This window comes from Otolemur garnettii, unplaced genomic scaffold (genome assembly GCF_000181295.1).
Source record: "Otolemur garnettii isolate 467f Iridium unplaced genomic scaffold, OtoGar3 scaffold00035, whole genome shotgun sequence".
In the NCBI taxonomy this organism is placed as follows: domain Eukaryota; kingdom Metazoa; phylum Chordata; class Mammalia; order Primates; family Galagidae; genus Otolemur; species Otolemur garnettii.
Window position 1 is genome coordinate 9,788,400 of NW_003852430.1, and position 19,111 is coordinate 9,807,510.

General features: G+C 37.1%; 1 protein-coding gene across 1 annotated transcript in view; it reads right to left on the minus strand.

Annotated features, from left to right (window-relative positions):
* EYS (eyes shut homolog (Drosophila)) overlaps nucleotides 1–19,111 on the minus strand; it is a 1,547,934-nt gene that overhangs the window by 1,436,657 nt on the left and 92,166 nt on the right. The window contains exon 4 of the mRNA XM_012805052.1: nucleotides 16,332–16,459. Coding sequence (XP_012660506.1) covers nucleotides 16,332–16,459 — 128 coding nt within the window. The remainder of the gene's footprint in view (nucleotides 1–16,331; nucleotides 16,460–19,111) is intronic.

The window sequence follows — 19,111 nt, forward strand, 5'->3', positions numbered from 1 at the left end:
TTTGATAAGCAGTTCTCGATAATCACTTCTCAACAATTATTTGTTATTATTACAGTTTAACATTATAAAATTAACAAAAATAATATAAAACTCATATCCTGGTGAAATAGCCACGTGGCAGCCAAAAATCGTATGTTCCCTTCCTGTTCTCTCACCCATTCTGCATTCTTTTCAAAAATTGGGACTTTTTTAAAACAGCGCAGGACACGGGACAAATTGTTCAAAAGTGGGTCCTCTGGTCACCCTACACTGGCCCAAAGAACTTGCACTCTCAGTACATTCTAGGTCAAACACCCCCAAATGCAATCAGTGAAATGGGGCCCTGGGAGGTTTAACCCAATGGCAGAGAAAGCCCACCTTGAGAAAATCCTCCTGTTGATTTTCAGGCCATCAACCCCCCCAACCCCAAGCCTCTGCTCCCACAGAGGGTCTGAAATCTGAGACAAGCTTCCAAATCTCATTCATAAGGCAAATGAATTAACACTATTAACTCAGCCTTCAGTCCAGGAAGGAGAAAATTTAAATAGTGTTTTTGACAATTTAAGAATGTAAAACACAGAAAACAAAACAAACACAGAAGCAAATGTTAGGATAACATGGGCTTTTTGTTGTTGTTGCAGTTTGGCTGGGGCCAGGTTTAAACTCACTACCCTCGGTATAAGGGGGCTGGTGCCCTACTCGCTGAGCCACAGGCATCTCCCACAACATGGACCTTTTTAAGAAATTCTTTTACAAAAGTGCATAAATCGCTTTTGATGAGATTGTCAGTGAGGAGAAGCTAACTCATTTTAGCTGCCCCAGGCGTCTCGCTGCCACATCATTCAAGGAGTCAGTTGTTTCAACAAGGAGAGAAGAAAGAAATGTCTTTCAGACCACCATGTTTCTGGAATATCCCATTTATAATTATGTTTTTGTATAAAATGACTCTGAGCCTGGAGGTTAAGAGAAACCTAACGATTACGACAAAAATCTTTAAAGTGTCATTTTAGTGGTAAAAAGAGAGACAATACACAAAAAAGCAGAGAAGATCTGAGAAGATAAATGCAAGGGCAGAAAAAGAACGAACAACAACGGAAATAAAATGTTTTAGTGGAAAGCTAGGAGAGAAGGAACCTCCCTTTTTCTCTTCTTCCTCAACTGATGTCCCATAAGTGACTTTAATGTCTCTCCATTATCAAGTTGCGTTCTGCATTTTGTTGGTCCGGCCAATATTCTCCAGACAATGAGCTTCACTTCATTTCCTGGACATAGTACTCCAAACTTTGTTCAATAATCTATAGAATGATTTTAATAAGATGTCTCAGGCTCTGTTGTATACACACTGTTGGGGGTACCTGTGGCGAACCCCGACCTGGTGTGAAAGTCAACTGGGAAAACAATGCTTAAGAAAAATAACTTTACGCCAGTTTAAAACATAAGTGCAACCAAGAAAATGCAGCCCTTCTCCGGCCTCATGAGGCTTTTCTTAATCTCTAACAAAGGTGCATATGCATGATGCAAAAATGCCAGAAGATAGGGCTGAAAGCATCGTAAGTCCCTAGGAAGACTGGATAGAGAGAGAGGCTGGGGAAAGGGAAGGTGGTTGCTACCAATCCACCCAGGGCTATTTAGAAAGGGGAGGGAAAAACTAGTTGTATCCCTGCAGGGGCAGTAAGCCAGGCCAGGTCTCCCCGTCTAACTACAGACCAGATGTTCAAAGACCTTAACCTCTGCCACCAGTAGACACTTGGGACACAGGGGTATTCCGTTCTGTCCGGGGCCTCTTTTCTTTTCATCTTCCAAGGTCTTGATGAGCCTCTAAGGATTGCACATGGGCCTGGAAACCTCTGGATATGCCCTGGGGTTTCCAGAGCATTGAAGTGGGGTGCCCTGCTGAGAAGTCAACCTATCCACCTCCCACATCACAACTTGTGCAGAGTAGTGACAACAATAACAGCACAAAATCCCATCACCAGGATTTTGGAATATATGTTATGTAATACAAAAAAACTTGCATTTATACCAGCTATTTATTTTTAAGTTAATTCTTAAATCAAAATGAAATGCAATAAAATAATATTTACCATGTCTGAAATATAAGTTTCTTGAGGTATTTCTTTTCAAAATATCGAGGAAAAATAGAAACATTAATAAAATTAAGGATTACATATACAATATTTGACAAACAAAATATTAGTGAAAAATTATTCTTGTATTAAAACAATGAAGTAAGTGCTTCACAAAACAACCACAGAAATGAAAACTGGAAACTTTTTAAAAGATCTTGCTTCCAACACAGTATTTCAATAGTGTCACTCTTAGATTGGGAGTTATTCTTGCTTAAAGTTTTCCAGCTGCTGAAATAGCTTTTTCAAACTCTATACTATTCTAGGAAATGGAAAGGAGATAGTTATAAACTAACTCCAAATAGTTTTCTCTGTTCCTCTTATCTTGAAATACTCTCATCACTTGTTTGAACACTCGGGAGAGGTTTTGGGTACATTTTCTTTTTTTTTCAGGGCCTGACCTTTTCTATTTGTAATTTTTGTAATTTTTGAGTTAGAAAATAAGTTTCCAATAAGGCATTCTGTTTCACCTTTGTCTTCTTTGTTTGCTTCCTGTATAGATGGATATTTTGATGCAGAGTTGCTTGTATCAATTTCAACCCTGTCCTGTATCTCTTTCACTTCTTGGGGGGGAAAAAAGTCTCTAAAGTAAATTAGGACTTAGTCCTAGAACAGAAGCTTGGCAGTACTACTACGTGCTAAACACTGTGACGGACAGGACCACAGACCAATGTCTACATTTTATTCTCTCCTTCAATTTATCCTTTTCATATATGAGAACTAGGTCTCAAGACCTAGACCTAGAGACTGGATCTCAAGAAACAAATGATTCATATTTCATAATTCTTCAAAACCAAAAGGAAAGTTTTTAGACAAAAACATCTGTATCTGGTAATTAAAATTAGCATAATATACGTTTACCCTAGATAGAAAGTCAGTATTGAAACTATTACAACAGGAAATTCTCTGTCTTAATTAGCTTATGCGGGTGGGAGAGAAAATTGTAAACACATTAAAGTATAATGACAGATGGAGAGATCTGGTATTACATAAGGAAGTAAATAATGAGTAAATAAATAAAAGACAAGTAAAAATGAGCAAAATAATTTGAGAAAGACTATTTTAGGGATGTCAGGATCAACTGGAAAGGACTTTGAGGAGATCATATTTCAGCCAATCCTTGAATGGAGGGAACACTGATCTATTGTAGTTTCTAAAGAACAGACTACGTAGGAGAGGAGACCAGCAAATACAAAGATTGAAGTAGGAGACACTTAGAATATTTGAAATAACTCAACAACCACAGTGGTGGGAGGTGATAATCAAAGGAATATAGCAGGACATGGTAACTCGGAGACAGGCAAGAGAAGAGATGGCTCACCTTGGAAGCATTTCTTTTCCTTTTTTTTTTGAGACAGAGGCTCACTCTGTTGCTCCCGGCTAGAGTACCATGGTGTCATAGCTCACAGCAACCTCAAATTCCTGGCCTCAAGTGATCTTCCTGCCTCAGCCTCCCCAGTAGCAGGGACTACAAGTGTCTGCCATGATGCCTGGTTAATTTTTCTATTAGACATGGGGCCTCATTCTCGCTCAGGCTGGTCTCAAACTCCAGAGCTCCAGGGATCCACCTGCCTCAGCTCCCAGAGTGATAGGATTACAGGTGTGAACCACTGCAACCTGGCCTACTTTGTAAACATTTTAAATATTTTAGATTTTATTTAAATTTTAGAGGAATCCATTGAGTTGCAGTGGCAGAAAGTAACATTGTTTTAAAATATATATATACTCTTTGCTGTGTAAAGAGATGGTAAGACAGAAAATCACTTTAAATTATCTTTAGCTGATGCTTTTATCATCTAAGGTGACGGCAATTCTATCTTCTGAATAGGCCATGGATTTTGCTTTGGGTTCTCCCTCTGCAATGAACACTTCCTCAAGATAGCTTCGTGCCCACCCACTTCATTCAAATCTGGCAAAATATTAGTTTTTTCACTCAGTCTTTCATTCACTATCTCCACGTACTAGAATGAAGATTCCAAACAATGAGGTCAAGGGGGAGACCACTGTATTGTTCCAGATGAGAATTTGGCTTAATGATAAGTGTTCATATCCACGTTCTGTATCTACGGGAGAGTCTGAAGGATTGTTTGATGGACAAGAAGTGGGTTGAGAGAGAGAAGGAGAAATCAAAGATAAGTCTAAACTTTGAGATGCCATCTTAGATATAAATGAAAGTGGACAGAGGTTTACCACTTTACCTCGTAGGATGCAGAATTAAATATGTTGGGTGTTTTAGGGTTAGTAGAACACAGAAAAAGAGAGAAAGGAATTAGAGCTTGGATGTAGATGTGTGCTTTTAACAAGGACAATGAGAATCCGAAGCTGGTGATGGACAGAGAAGAGCCAGTCCAGTCATATAATTAGGGAGCCTGTTGGCTGTAGAAATAATTAGAAAAGTTTGGCATTGAAATATATGAATGAGTGATTTTGAAATACATAAAGTGATGATCACCATGTGGAAACATTTAGACTAAGGAATTGCAGATGTGAAAGTACAGGTCATGATAAATTATGGATTATGACCACAGGAGATGGACTAAGGTGATGAAGAGGGGTAAATGTATAAAATAATCATCAAAGGATTTAAACAATGAAGGTGAGTGGATTTCCAAGATGGATGTAATAGTCAAGAAATATGATCACAACTTTACCTAATGAATGCAATCAGTGTAACCTGGTTTCTTGTACCCTCAGTTGTCACAGCCCCTATGGCCCTGGTCTCCATCCCGGCAGGAAGGAACCAGGTGTGACACTTATTAGAAGTTCAAGCTTGCAGGAGGAGGGCTAACCTTGAATGCAGGGTAGCCCTGAGCAACCTCTGTAGTAGCCTTTTACTGAGACAGTACAAGATAGGTGAGGGGAGTATTAGACAATGACTAGGTGCCTAAGGATCGCCATGGGCTTGGGCTCTTTCTCCACAACAAATTGCCCTGAGGGTCCGCCCCTCAGCTGCAAATCATCTTGCTCAGAGATGGCTCTTGGCGTCCTCTACACTCAATGAATCCCCAACAATAATAATAATAAAAATACGATCCAGAATTGATAAAGAAAACGTCGTCAAACTAGATGCTAAAACCCATAGGAGAGGATGGGTAGGAACTGAGAGAAGAGATCCTGGAAATGGGGAAAGGAAGGGAGAGACAGAGAATCAGAGGGAGAAGGGGGCAGCTGCTGGCTAGAGTTTCCAGAAGGAAGAAGAAACAACGGCCTAGATATGGCAAGACGGGCAAGGTTATCTGTACTCTTTATCACCTGTGTACCATAGATGATAATAAAGAGTGAACAGTGAAAACCTACAGAAAAAAATTGTACTATGTTCCTGTTAAAAAAAATTAAAAAGTATAGAAAAGATATTGTGGATAATGGAAAATTTGCTACTAACAAAATGACATGCTGAGGGCACAGTGGCAGAATACTGAATATTAAAACACATTGGAAGTTGTGCCTGGTGTTAACTCAACCTATATGTGAATATGTCTACACTGGCTCTTTTGTGTTTTCTGTGTCATTTATAGGAAAATTGATATCTCCAGGACTAATGAAAGAAAGGTTATACTGATGGGTGATGTCCTCAAAATAAGGCACATATAATAACTTTGACTCAATCTGTACAAAACCAAAATGTGTAAACAAAACGTGTATCCCCAATATTCTGAAATTACATAGAAGGCCAAATTAGAACATACATTCTATTACCTATAACAATCCCTGAAATATAAAATTATAATAACAGCAACAGAAGCTGCTTTTGATGAAGAAATATTAACTATCACCTAGACATTTTTAATGGGAATATAGTTTATAACCAGAATGTATGTGAAAATAACTTATATTAATAATTTAACAAATTTCAGTGTTAAAATTCAGAATGATTTATGCAAAAGTTAGTCTTATTGATTTGAAGTAGAGAAAAATAGAATACCCAGATTTTGAGACAATTATTATAACTTCAAAACATTGAGGTTTCCTATGAGTTGAGAATTATTGACTGACCAAGTAAAATTGTTTCATTAGGTAATCAATTCTTAATCTAAATACATGATTGCTATTTTAAAAATCATTTTTCAAAATTACTATGAAAATATAACTTGTTAGATGTTGAAAGAAAATATGTTGACCTATGTATTTCTATGGGTGTGGTGCTCTACGTCAAAGTCACAGTGAGTACTTAATTAGCTTTACTCTTGACATAAACTGAAAACTCCAGCTCTACCCATAGCTGATGTGGTGAGAATAATCACAATCTTTTTTTTTTTTTTTTTTTTGAGACAGAGCCTCAAGCTGTCCCCCTGAGTAGAGTGCCGTGACATCAAAGCTCACAGCAACCTCCAACTCCTGGGCTCAAGCGAGTCTCTTGCCTCAGCCTCCCAAGTAGCTGAGACCACAGACACCGGCCACAGTGCCCAGCTATTTTTTGGTTGCAGCCGTCATTGTTGTTTGGCGGGCCCACGTTGGATTCAAACCCGCCACTTTGGGTGTACGTGGCTGGCGCCTTAGCCACTTGAGCCACAGGCGCCGAGCCAATAATCACAATCTTAATGAAATGCTGAAACTTACTTGAGGAAAAAAAAGGCATGTTAATGCATTTAAGTGACACTTAAGCTTTGTAAACTATAATAAATTGCAACTCAGGGAGTAGGAAAAAAAAATCCAATAAAGTGAAAAAATAAAATAGAACATTATTCCATGAAATATCTTAGTACTCAAGCAAAGAAAATAAAAGACTTAGAAAGCAAAAAAAATCTGTGTATCACTGTGTTTATGATTTTTTTTAAAGGCATAATATTTGTATTTTTCTGATATCTAGTTTATGGCATCTTTTATAAAGCTGATTCACAATCGATTTTGTTAAGTCATTGATTTTCAGACTTGATATTTCTAGGAGGAAGACAGCAGATGACTTAATTACAATTTATTACCTCATTCACATTTCCTCCTTTTACTCTAAATATTCAGAGTGTGAGCATCTTGATATACGGAAAATGTTAGTCATTGCATTTAGTGAACATTAGATTAAGTGTGTGTGTGTGTGTGTGTGTGTGTAGACGGCAATATTAATAGTGTAGCTCATGGATAGTCTTCCAAGCTGGTATCCTGAAGTGGGAAGACTTTCCGCTCTAGTGTTATTGGAGAAGTCAGACCTCTGTATGTCAGTTCACAATTCCCCTTTCTCTACTCACATTGCACTTCTGTCTATACGGAGCTATGCTGGAGCTGTATCCTGCAATTCTGTGGGTAGGTGACACCGCCACTCATATGACTGAAGTGAAGCCCACAGAGCCGTCCAGCCTTAGCACTGCCTTTGGAGGAACTGACGAAAGTTTCCCCCTGAGTTCTATGAGCACCTGGTAAGACCCCACTTTACTAACTTCATGCCAATACTCACAGTTGACCCACCCAGATCTACTTTTAAGGCCATAAAATTAATCCCTTATCACCACGTACTTCTGACACCTAGAAGCCAGAAGTTCCCAGGTAATTCCTCCTTATGTGAACTGTTTCCACTTAGAAGCTCTGTACATACATTTCATTTTCCCCTTAGGAAAGTCTTTCTTTTAACTGCAATTTCCAGAATGGTGACTAGCTCTCTCTCTTTACCCTTACAGGTCAGTGACTGGATGTTAAGAAGGTGTCTTTGTTGTTTTTCTCATTGTGGCTTCTAAATTATTTTTCTGTCCTTCTTCTCAAAAATCTTACTTATTTGGAGATTATGCCATCAAACCATGCTACATACGTCACCTTGCTGTAGTCATACCAAACCCTCCTGGCATTTCCTCCAATTCTAACACTTTAACGTTGACAACTGGCTCATTATATGTTTCTCTAACAGAATTTCAGTCTTACTCAGTTATTTCCTCCTCAGCTTTATAGAGGTACAATTAACAAATAATACTGTATATTTTTAAGGTGTACAACACGATAATGATTTGATACACACACATACATGGGGGCCATAAAGACTGTGTGCAATTTTAAACTGCAGAGTATTTTAAATTGCATACAAACTTTATGGCCACCCTATATTGTGAAATGATTACTGTAATCAAATTAGTTGACATAGCTGTCACCTCACTTAGCTATTATTTCTATGTGTGCTGAGAACACTTAAGATCTATTCACTTAGCAAATTTTAAGTACACAGTACAGTATGATTAACTAGAGTCACTGGGCTGTACATCTGATCCCCAGAGTTAATTTGTCTGATAACTGAAAACTTACATTATCCTTGATCATCTACCTATTTCCTTTGTCCTCAAATACCCAGAAACCACTACGGGGGTTATGAGTTTGACATGGTAAGAGTCGACCCATAAATTAGATCTTTCGGTACTTGTCTTTCTCTGTCTGATTTATTCCACGTAGCAAAACATCCCCAAGATTCATCTATGTTGTCACAAGTGACAGGATTTCCTTCTTTTTGATGGCCAAATAGTATTCCATAAAAACATACATACATCATGTTTAAAAAAAAAAAAAGCTCACCGTAGCCAAGTGACAGAGCCAATCTAATCAGGGTCTGTCTTAGTGACTTGAACATCTGCATAATTGATCTATTTATGACACTGCCTTCTGAGGGGCAGGTCTTTTCTGAACTCACAGACCTGAATCTTCACCCCTACTTTTTGAATTACTCCCACTCTGGCATTCTGTGTGCTACCACTGAACCTCCATAATCTTCATAATCTTAATTTCAGAGATTGCCTGTTCTACCCCAAGCTTCATTTGCCTTTCCAGCTTCCTCCTCTCACTTCTTCTAAGCCCTTTTGCCTCAAGAATTCTTCAACCTCACTTCCCACCAACAATACGCCCCCCTCAGTGTCTCTCCTCCACAGCATGTCCTCATATCCCTACTTACCTGGTTATGTTACATGGTCCATTTCTATGATCACTTCCTGCATACACCCCTACTGGTTAAGACTGACTCCAAGGACTTTCCCTAACAAATGCCATCAGCATAACCTATTTTTTTGTACCCTCAATGAACCCCAAACAATAAAAAAAGGACTGAGTCCTAGTTTAGTCTAACACCCCAGATATTTCACACAGCCATATGAGTAATACACAGGTTTGAGGACAGCTGTAGAGACAACATCACTGCAGAGAAAACCTACTTTAAAGCACGTCCATGGACTCTAAGGAGATGCTTTATTGCTGAAGATCAGTAATACTAGATTTCCTCATACTCACCTGGATAGATCCTTAATACCATCTCATTTCTCCATGATTTTTATTTCACTTGAGGAAGAGTGATCAGAAGAAATTTTCCAGATGATTCAACAACCACCCATTTAAAGCAACTTATATTATTATAGCTACTTCACTTTCCTCCTATTATAATTCACTGAATGTCTGCCAAGTTCCCCTGCTGTGCCCAATATCCCAGCCTATCCCTGCTGCTACATAGAATGGACTTAATCTGAACCTCCCTCAGCTGCCAGTTCATTACTCCCTATATTTTTGATACCCTATACATGAAAGCCCAACTCTTTTCTCCAATTCACTCATAAACTATTTCTATTCAGTTTTACCCCATGATTCTATCAAACCACTCTTCTTAAGGAAGTCATTATCTCCAATTGCCAATTGTAAAGATTCTGATTCCTCTAAGTCACGTATGTTGAGATAGTGTATTGGGCTTAACAGTGTTAAAATATTTTATAGGGTCTCTAATGATCCTCTGTATTTTTCTAATTTTATCTCACTGACTCCTGTTTTTAGTCTCAGATTGTAATTGCTTATCTGTTTAAGATATGAGTGCCCAAAGCCTTAGTAGCAAAACCTCTGACTTTCCCATCTTTATTAACTCTGAGGTAATTTTATTCAATCTCAGTTTTAAGGGTTGTCTCTATATCATTGGCTGCCAAATATACAAATATCTCCAACGTCTCCTTTTTAAAGGAGACGTGCTTGAATGCCTACGTAGCTATCCATGTATTAAGCGTCTCACTGAACATCTCCAAAACTGACTGCTGCTCTCCCCCCCCTTCCAACCACGCTTGTCATGCTACAGATGTTCCCAGTTTAGAAATGGTTTTAGGAAACCATTGAGATTTATTTCTAAACTTTTAATTGAGCAAACAACCTTGGAGTTACCCTTGACTTCTTTTTCTCTCTTGCCTCATATACAATTTGTCACAAAAACACTGAATTATTCTTAGAAATATATTTCAAATCTGATTCTTGATGACATCATCGCAAGTCATTTTTATGGCAACATCAGTCATCAGTGTCTCTAAGCTATAGAGTCACAGCGGCTCCCGAGCTCATCTCCTTCTCTCTTTCCTTGGATCTTGGATTAGCCGTCTATTCAATGATGAGGAGTCAGGCTGAGCCTTTCGATTAGTGCCTGCCTCCTAGAATTAAGTTACTTATGGAAAAACCTTTTACCCCTTTTTGTTCCTATTTTTCTACTGCTGCAGAAGAACTTCACTTATACCAGAAAAGTTCCTGAGACGTAGGCATTCAATAAGTATGCATTAAATTAACAGATAAATTAGTCATTTCCTAACACATCCCAAGTCATGGCCTTCTATTTCTGTCAGTAAGATCCAAAATGCTTATTATAAACAAATTAAATAATGACTGAAATAAATTAATTGAAAAATATTCTATGTGCAACATAGTAGTAAAAGGTTCAAGAGATATAAGACGTGGTCATTCTTTTGAGTATATTAGAGTAGCATAAACTTTCATAGTAATTCAGAATTATTGTACATAACCATATTACAGAAAAGTTTGTTTTCTTTGCTAGATAACTAAGATTGGGTCAACACAAAAACTTCTATTACGATGAAAAGAATTAAGCACTTAAAATGTGTAATCAAGTTAAATGAGTGGTTTGCCAAGAGTCCCACTGTATTTACTTTGAAAATTTTCAGTTGTAAATAACATAATCCCAACTCAATGGATTAAAATGACTCAGAGATTTATTAGCTGATGTAATCAAACTGTCTACACATAGTACGGGCCTCGTGCAGAGTCTGGTTATAGGTCTGGATCTTTTTAATCCTGTTCTTATTTGCATTTTGTTTGTTTCCTGGCCACTTTTGTCATGACTGTGAGATGACTCCCAGCAGCACAGTCACATGCCGTGATCCAGTTATTTGGGGTCACCTCTGAGTTTGCTTTACTTTTCTTTATAACTTCCAGTAGAAGGTTCTGAGTTACTCAAGTGCAGACTTTCTACCAAATGATTCAAGTATCAGAGTCAAAAAGTACCAAACTTACAATGGAAAACTTCACCTGCTGGGGTCTAAAAAACAAAAAAGAAGTGATTAAAAAAAGAAATAGCCCTTGGGCTTGGTGCCTATAGCTCAAGTGGCTAAAGCTCCAGCCACATACACCAGAGCTGGAGGGTTTGAATCCAGCCCCAGGCTCACCAAACGACAATGATGTCTGCACCACCCCTCCTCCAAAATAACAGGGCACTGTGGTGGGCACCTGTAGTCCCAGTTACTTGGGAGGCTGAGGCAAGAGAATTGCTTAAACCCAGGAGTTGGAGGTTGCTGTGAGCTATGATGCCACAACACTCTACCCAGGGTGATCGCTTGAGGTTCTGTCTCAAAAAAAAAAAAAAAAAAAAAGGCCTTCTTCTTTCACTTTAGCAGACAGAGATGCATGATGCTGGAGAGAAGGGAGAAGAATTCTGTTCCTGTCCTCTCATTTCTGTGTAAAATGCTGGTGCTGGAAAAGAGTAAAGGTTTCTACAACACAGTATTCGTGAGGAATTACCTTATTTTCATCCACTTCTGACTCCTGAGATTGGACCACACTTACACTCACATGCTTGTGTAGCTCCTGGGTCTTTGTGGGTTTGAGAGGCGTGAATTTCAGAGAGCAGCCTTCTCATATCATACTATGGGTACATATAATACTATGGGCACATATATGAGTTATGGTTGCTTTTGGAGAATTTGTCTAGGATTCTGTTTCTAAGGAGCCAGTCAATAGGTAGTCCAATCAAGCTATCTTAGTCTTTGAGAACTACTTTCTCCAAAGACTTTGCTCTCTCCTTCACCAATTGGCCCAATCTTCTCTTGTATCTTATAACTTGAAATTCATTACCTTAATCTCTGGACTTTGTCTTAACACCAGATGTCTCCTCCGGAAGCTTTCTCTTCACCCCTCTCGTCTGACATTGCATCTCAGGATGCAGACCACCTGCTCTTGACTGGCCCCTACTGATATGCGACACTAGCTGAAGGTCAGAAGGTTGAGGAGAGTTGGGGCAGGTATGTTTGAAGGTTGTCAGTAACTGTGTTCATCTCCATGATTTCACAGTTCAAGTTCAATGTCTTGCACTATAACTACGGTTCTCTCTTTGGTTTCTATCAACTGTACTATAAGCCTTCCCCTTCAGTACAGGAAACGGGCCACACTGTGTCTAATCCCTGAATTAACATTCACTGTCGGTTTCCCTGATCCTTTTCTCTTTAGTCTTTTCATTCATTTTTCTCTAAATTACTCTGAGTGAACTATCTCCTGGTAGAACCTTAGTGGATTCACATTGAGTAGTAAGATAAAATCTTTGAGTATTCTCCTGAAACAGTTATTTTGTTTCCTGTAATTACTTTAGCTCAAATCTTCATTTTGCTTTCAGATTATTAGCTAAGTATTGACACCACCAACCAAAACATCCTTGGGTAATTTAAGGGAGTCACCAAAGTTGTATTCTACCTCTCAGATGCATCCACGTCTTCAATTATTCCTTTGCCATCAGATTCTACTTGTGTGCCACCTGCTCCCAGAATTCCATTTCTGACACTTATAGTTCTTACTGTGTATAAAAGATAAAAATTTTTATGCCCATTTCCCAAAGGCATTTGTAGGTGGTAAAGACATTGCTGGTTTATTGCCACAAGTGAAAATTAACTTCTTTGTAACATTTTGTTTCTTTTGGTCACCAGCTAAAAATAAATTCTCATACACAATGTCTCCATGTTTCTTCATGGAGGAAATTTAACTTCTTTGTAACACTTTGTTGCTTTTGGTCACTAGCTACCAAATAAATTCTCATACACAGTGTTTCCATGTTTCCTCATGGAGGAAATTTGGCTTCAGTCCCTCTCTCATCTAACCATAAGAATTTAAATTTATACCTTATATTCAGGCAGGGAAACTGATTCCATAATCATCATTGTATTTTCCTTTCTTTATGTGACTCCTTCTTCAGTCTAACATATTTTCCATCCCAGATTCAAAAAAGAAGGAGGGTAGTTAAACTAGGGTTAATTCTCCAAGAGGGTTTTCTGCATCATGCTGTTTGAACTCAGCTCATCTTGACCAGTAATTCTCAGTGTGTTGTCTCTAGATCGGCAATATCAGCAGCTCTTAGAAATCTGTTAGAAGTGCACGTTTACAATCTTTATTCCAGACTTACTGGGAACAAGGAGCAGCTGGGGAGAAAGAACAATTATTTGTGCCTTAACCAGCCCTTCAAGAAGTTACATATTGGCCAAAGTTTTAGAGTCACTGATCTAGAAAGACATACTTTATACATTAGCAACATAGAGATAAATTCTTAAGGTAAAAACTTTAAGTCAAGGGGTTTTCATTTTTCTTATTTTTTCACAGATTCTCTTCCTTTCCTATGAGAATAAGAAAATGGATTTCAAGACTAATTTTCTGTCATTGTTTCAACTTTATATTTTATTAATTTATATTAATTATACCTCCATTACTTTACCTGAGATAGATTTAGCAATTTTTTTTTCTTTTTTTACTATCCATGGTGAGTTTGGGGAGAGAAGTTTAGGGGGCTGGAAATTCTGCATTTGTGTTCCAAATCTGTACTGTGTTCTTATTGATTTTGGAGGCTTTGTTGTTCATTTAAAATTCAAATTAGACCACATGTTATTTCTGCCCTGTGGAAGCGGTTCTGTTTTCACCCTCCTGTCACCTTCCCCCTGTGTTACCCTTTATTAACAAGAGTCTAATTTCACCAAAAGAAGGAACGATGTTATTAATTGGGTTTGGGAGAGCTACATGTATTCCAAATTTTTAAAGAATGTGGACAATGACAGAACACATATATAGTGAATCATATAAGTTTTAGGGGCAAGTTTGCTTCAAAGTTATTACTACTAATTTATCTACTTAACACATTTGGTCTTTCCTGAGAAAACCTAACTTAAATTTCTATAATATCCATCCCAATCTTAAAACATGCTGACAAAACATTTCAGCTCAAATTTCATGGTATTAAATTTAAGTCTATTACTTAATGGAAAACAATAAACTGATGGATGGCAATAATGTCTGTTGTTATCTAATTTTTTCTCCTGATGATTAATTTTTAAACAAAGCTTTCCTAACAATCAGAATATTGTTACTGATACATGGTACCGCACACCCTGCTCAGGGCTAAACACGAAACTCATTTTCAGGGAGGATTAATACAGGACTTCATTATGTAGGGCTGGATACAGACCACATTCCCTTGGCCCCAAATAGGCTCATAAAACTGGATCTGCCCAGTGTTCCACCTAAGCTGCCACTCCCAGAGCAGAGAACATGCCTTGAAAAAAGACTGAATTCTCACTCTGGGGCAGTTAAATTAATTCCTGCCCTCAAGTCCCTGGTGTAAACAGTTATATATGACATTCCATCTCCCATGACATCCCCTTCCCACAGCATAGGAGAAATGATATATAAACCTTAGACAGAGGCCCAGATGGGCTACCCAGTCGAGTCCCCTCTCTGAGGCAACAGAGGTCTTATCTTCTTATTTATCTATCTATAAAATCTATCCTGTCACTTCCTTGCAGGGATCCATGGATTTGACTCTCCAAGACACATACCCAGCAGAGAGGGATTCCAGGCTACATTACTATAAGGGCCTATCAAAGCTACATATTTACTAAAAAATAAATAAATAAAATCAATAATTACTTACAAATGCACATTTGCCTATATTTACATGATGTTACCTATATTTTTAAAGGATGATCACTTTTTAAAGTAGATTCACAAACCTGCTAGTGCTATAAGGCATAGAAACAGAAATTATGAATTAAAAAATTAAGTCAATATTTTTAAAAGAATAACAAATGGGTTTATTGGTGAATTAATACAAGATTGAATGTATTCAAAAATTTGACTAGATGGGTTAGAATTTCCAAGATCTAGATATAATAATAACGTTTCTCTTTATTTTTTTCCAAACAGTCACATTTCAAAGGCTTAATTTTTTAAAAACTTTGTATTTGGGTTTTGTTGAAATTGATAAAAATACTGTGAATTGGCTGGGCACCTATAACACAGTGGTTAGGGCACCGGCCACATACACCACAGCAGGCAGGTTCAAACTGGTCTGGGCCTGCTAAAGGATGACAATTGCAACAACAACAATGACAAAAAATAGCTGGGCATTGTGGTGGGCACCTATAGTCCCAGCTACATGGGAGGCTGAGGCAAGACAATCACTTAAGCTCAAGGGTTTGAGGCTACTGTGAGCTGTGACACTACAGCACTCTACTAAAGGCGACATACTGAGACTCTGTCTCAAAAAAAAAAAAAAATACTGTGACTTGTACATTTATGATGTGTATGTATGTTCTAGTTTCTTTTCAGTGTGTTTTGAGGCTATCCTATACCCCAGTTTTTAATTTCCTACTTCTAAGGATCGTCTAAAATTTTGAAGCTACTTTATAATGCCCCATAGAACTTGCTTTAAGCAGCCAGATAAAATTCAAGCAAGTGTGAAGAGTACAAATTGTATTTCTTAATGGTGTGAGAAAATATCTATAAAGCTATTTAAAATGGACCAAAATTATATGCCCAGATATTTGGGTCACTACTGTCATTTACAAATGAGTAATTTCAGCTAATTTTTAGTTAAATAAAGCAAGATTTTCTAAAAGTTGATCTAAAGCACCCTAACTAAAAACTATTGTCTGTGGTCTGTGAATTACAGAAAGAAATAGTGACATTATTCTTTTAAAATATTGCAATACCATATGTCTACAATAGAAATAATAGTAAGGAGGTATCTGTTTCTCATTTCTTATAACCGTATGTCCAGATTATGGTCAAGAAATTCTCAAATGTTTATTTTAAACCAAGACCACAACAATTAATCCAAAACATGCAAACAATTTACTGCTTTAATTTAGGATATTACATACCTTGAAATAAAATTAAGCTTAAAATATTATTTAATTGTTGTCCATATGACTTTAAAATCCATCTACTTTGCTCTAAAAAATAAAATCAGAAAATTTGTACCTGCAATGATAAGCTTTCTCACAGTTCATATGTGTGACATTATTCTTCCAAGGAAATGACTCAAATGACATTTGAATTCTCTTACAAAGCTTGTCTGTAAGTAGTGGTGAGCAGACGCGTGTGAAATCCTAGGAAAGATTAAAAATTATTTCACAAAGGTTTTGGATCTCACGAAGATAAATAGTTTCTTACCTGAAGAGGGGTGAAAAATATTTCCATAAATAAGGAGTACAAGTTCTCTGCGCAGCAGGGTGAATGATTCTATTTTTTAAAATGTCACAATAATAACTCCCATTTCACACAATCTTTTTTGCTATGTGAAAGCAGTACTCTGTGACTTTGGGACTATATCCCTCTTCCTCTTGAACGTAAGTTATGTTTTGATTAGAGAGAAAGTGATGCTTTGGGACTTCCAAGGCCAGGTTTAAAAGACCATATAGCATCTTTCCAATCATCTTGGGATGCTTGCCCTTAGAACTCAGCCACCAGGCCACATGGAAAGTCACAATTAGCACTATGGTTGAGAGCCCCAGCTAAGAGCAAACATTAACCACCCAAAGTGTACAGGAAAATCTCAAAGATAAACTTCAAGCCTAGATACTTTCTGACTGCAACTTCATGATGTAGAATCCATCTAGGACAAAAATCTCCTAGCTGAGACAAGTCAACTCACAGAACCATAAGAGATAATAATAAAACCATTGTTTTAAGCCACTATGTTTTGGGGTGATTAAGCATAGAAAATTGGATTAAGCAATACATCCATACATCCATGGGTAGGTAAAAAGAAAAATGAAACTAAGTTTGATAGATTTATAATCTAATTTCCTTGCAAAATAAATATAATTTAGTCATATTTCTTCTCTCATTGTCTTCCTTATTTCTTCCTCTCTTTTTTCTTCATTATCAGAATCATTATCATTATTATCATTTTCATCCTAACTACAATATTTGTGACTTCAAGGGAAAAAACTTATGTACTTAAAATGAATGATATTGTTTTTTCCTCATGGAAGCCAATCAAATAATATTCATCTAAGACAAAACTAAATGTGAAAGAGATACATAGCTTGCCCAAAGTCATACATGGGGATGGTGGAAATGATAAAATGCATGATCTTCCAAATCCTTTATCTGTAAAATTGTTTCCTCAAACATAATAATAAACAGTACAAGAATAAGTAAAATAGAGTTAAGGAAGGCCCAACACAATGGCTCACACCTGTAATCCCAGCACTCTGGGAGGCTGAGACAGGTGGATTGCCCAAGCTCAGGAGTTTGAGATTGCTGTGAGCTATGAGACCAGAGCACTCTACTGACAAAATGAGACTCTATCTAAAAAAAAAAAAAAAATGGTTAAAATGTTATATGAATTAATAGACATCCATTAAAGATCACTTCTTATATTAGGATACTCATAACCAGTAAAGTTAGAGAGTTTAATTTCTCATTATTCTCAGATTTAAAAACAAAAAAGTCAAATATCCTTTTAATAATTCTTGATATACTATTATATTAGCTCTCTATTTATATAACAACTTTTTATTTATAGCAAATTATTACAAACCTACCGTGTTTCCCTGAAAATAAGACACTGTCTTGTGTTTGTTTTTTCTCAAGAAGACACACTAGGGCTTATTTTCAGGGGATGTCTTCCTCTCCATGCCAAAATGCATGTATCTGCATAGCCACGCCCATCACTAGGTATTATTATCAGGGTAGGGCTTATGTTTAACAAATGCATAGAAATCCTGCTAGGGCTTATTTTTTGGGTAGGTCTTATTTTCGGGAAAACATGGTAGTATCTGAAGGCAAGAAAAACTCATTATCTTCCAGTTCTAGAGGTCATTAGTTTGAAGCATTTCAGTGGGCTAAAATCAAAGATTCAGTTTTGTTCCTTCTGAAGGATCTTGGGGAGAATTTTTCCCTGACTTTTCCATCTTATAGAGGCTTCCTGCATTGCTTGTTTTATAGCCCCTTCTTCTATCTTCACAGCCAGCATCACAGCATCATCAAATCTTTCCCTGACTCTGATTCTTCTGCTTGTCCCTTCCATTTTAAAGGGCCCCAGTAATTACATTGTGCCCATTTATATAATTCGGAATGGCATCAGCAGTTAGTAGCCTTGACTCCATCCACAATTTTAATTTCTACTGGTATATAACATAATATAAGCACATATTCCTGAAATTAGGACATGGACACTTTTATGTGGCCCAGGGCAGAGAGGGTTGTAATCTCCTTGAGTGTGAAAAGCATGCCTTAGTCCTTTTTGCTCTTGTGCCTCCCAATATTAGGGCTTGCATATTATAGGTTAATAACAAATCTTTAGGTGTTGTAGAAGAAATTTCAAAAGGATTAAAAATGATTTCATACTAGGTGTTATCTGTATATTACATGTTCTATATGAATTAATTAAGCCTTGTCAGAAGTGGTTTACTAAAGCCTTGGTCAATAGAGTAGACACTTTTCCAGGATAGGAAAATTGCATTTTTAAATTGCTAGGGATGAAAAGTTGGTGGGGTCAGAAAAGCAAAATAAAAGTCTTTTAAAGAGTTAATGAGAAATATGAACCTCGATAAAAACAAAGATATAATGATAAATTATTTTCCAGTCTTATTTATTTAAAAGTTAAACTAAAAATTCAAAGTGTAACAATGTCCCATAATTAAAAACTCAGAAAAAATTTAAGTAAGTCATTACTAAAAATGAAAAGTACACAAAATTATATTGTTTTTAGTGGAGAATATGGGTGGTATATTAGAAAATGAAATAGAACA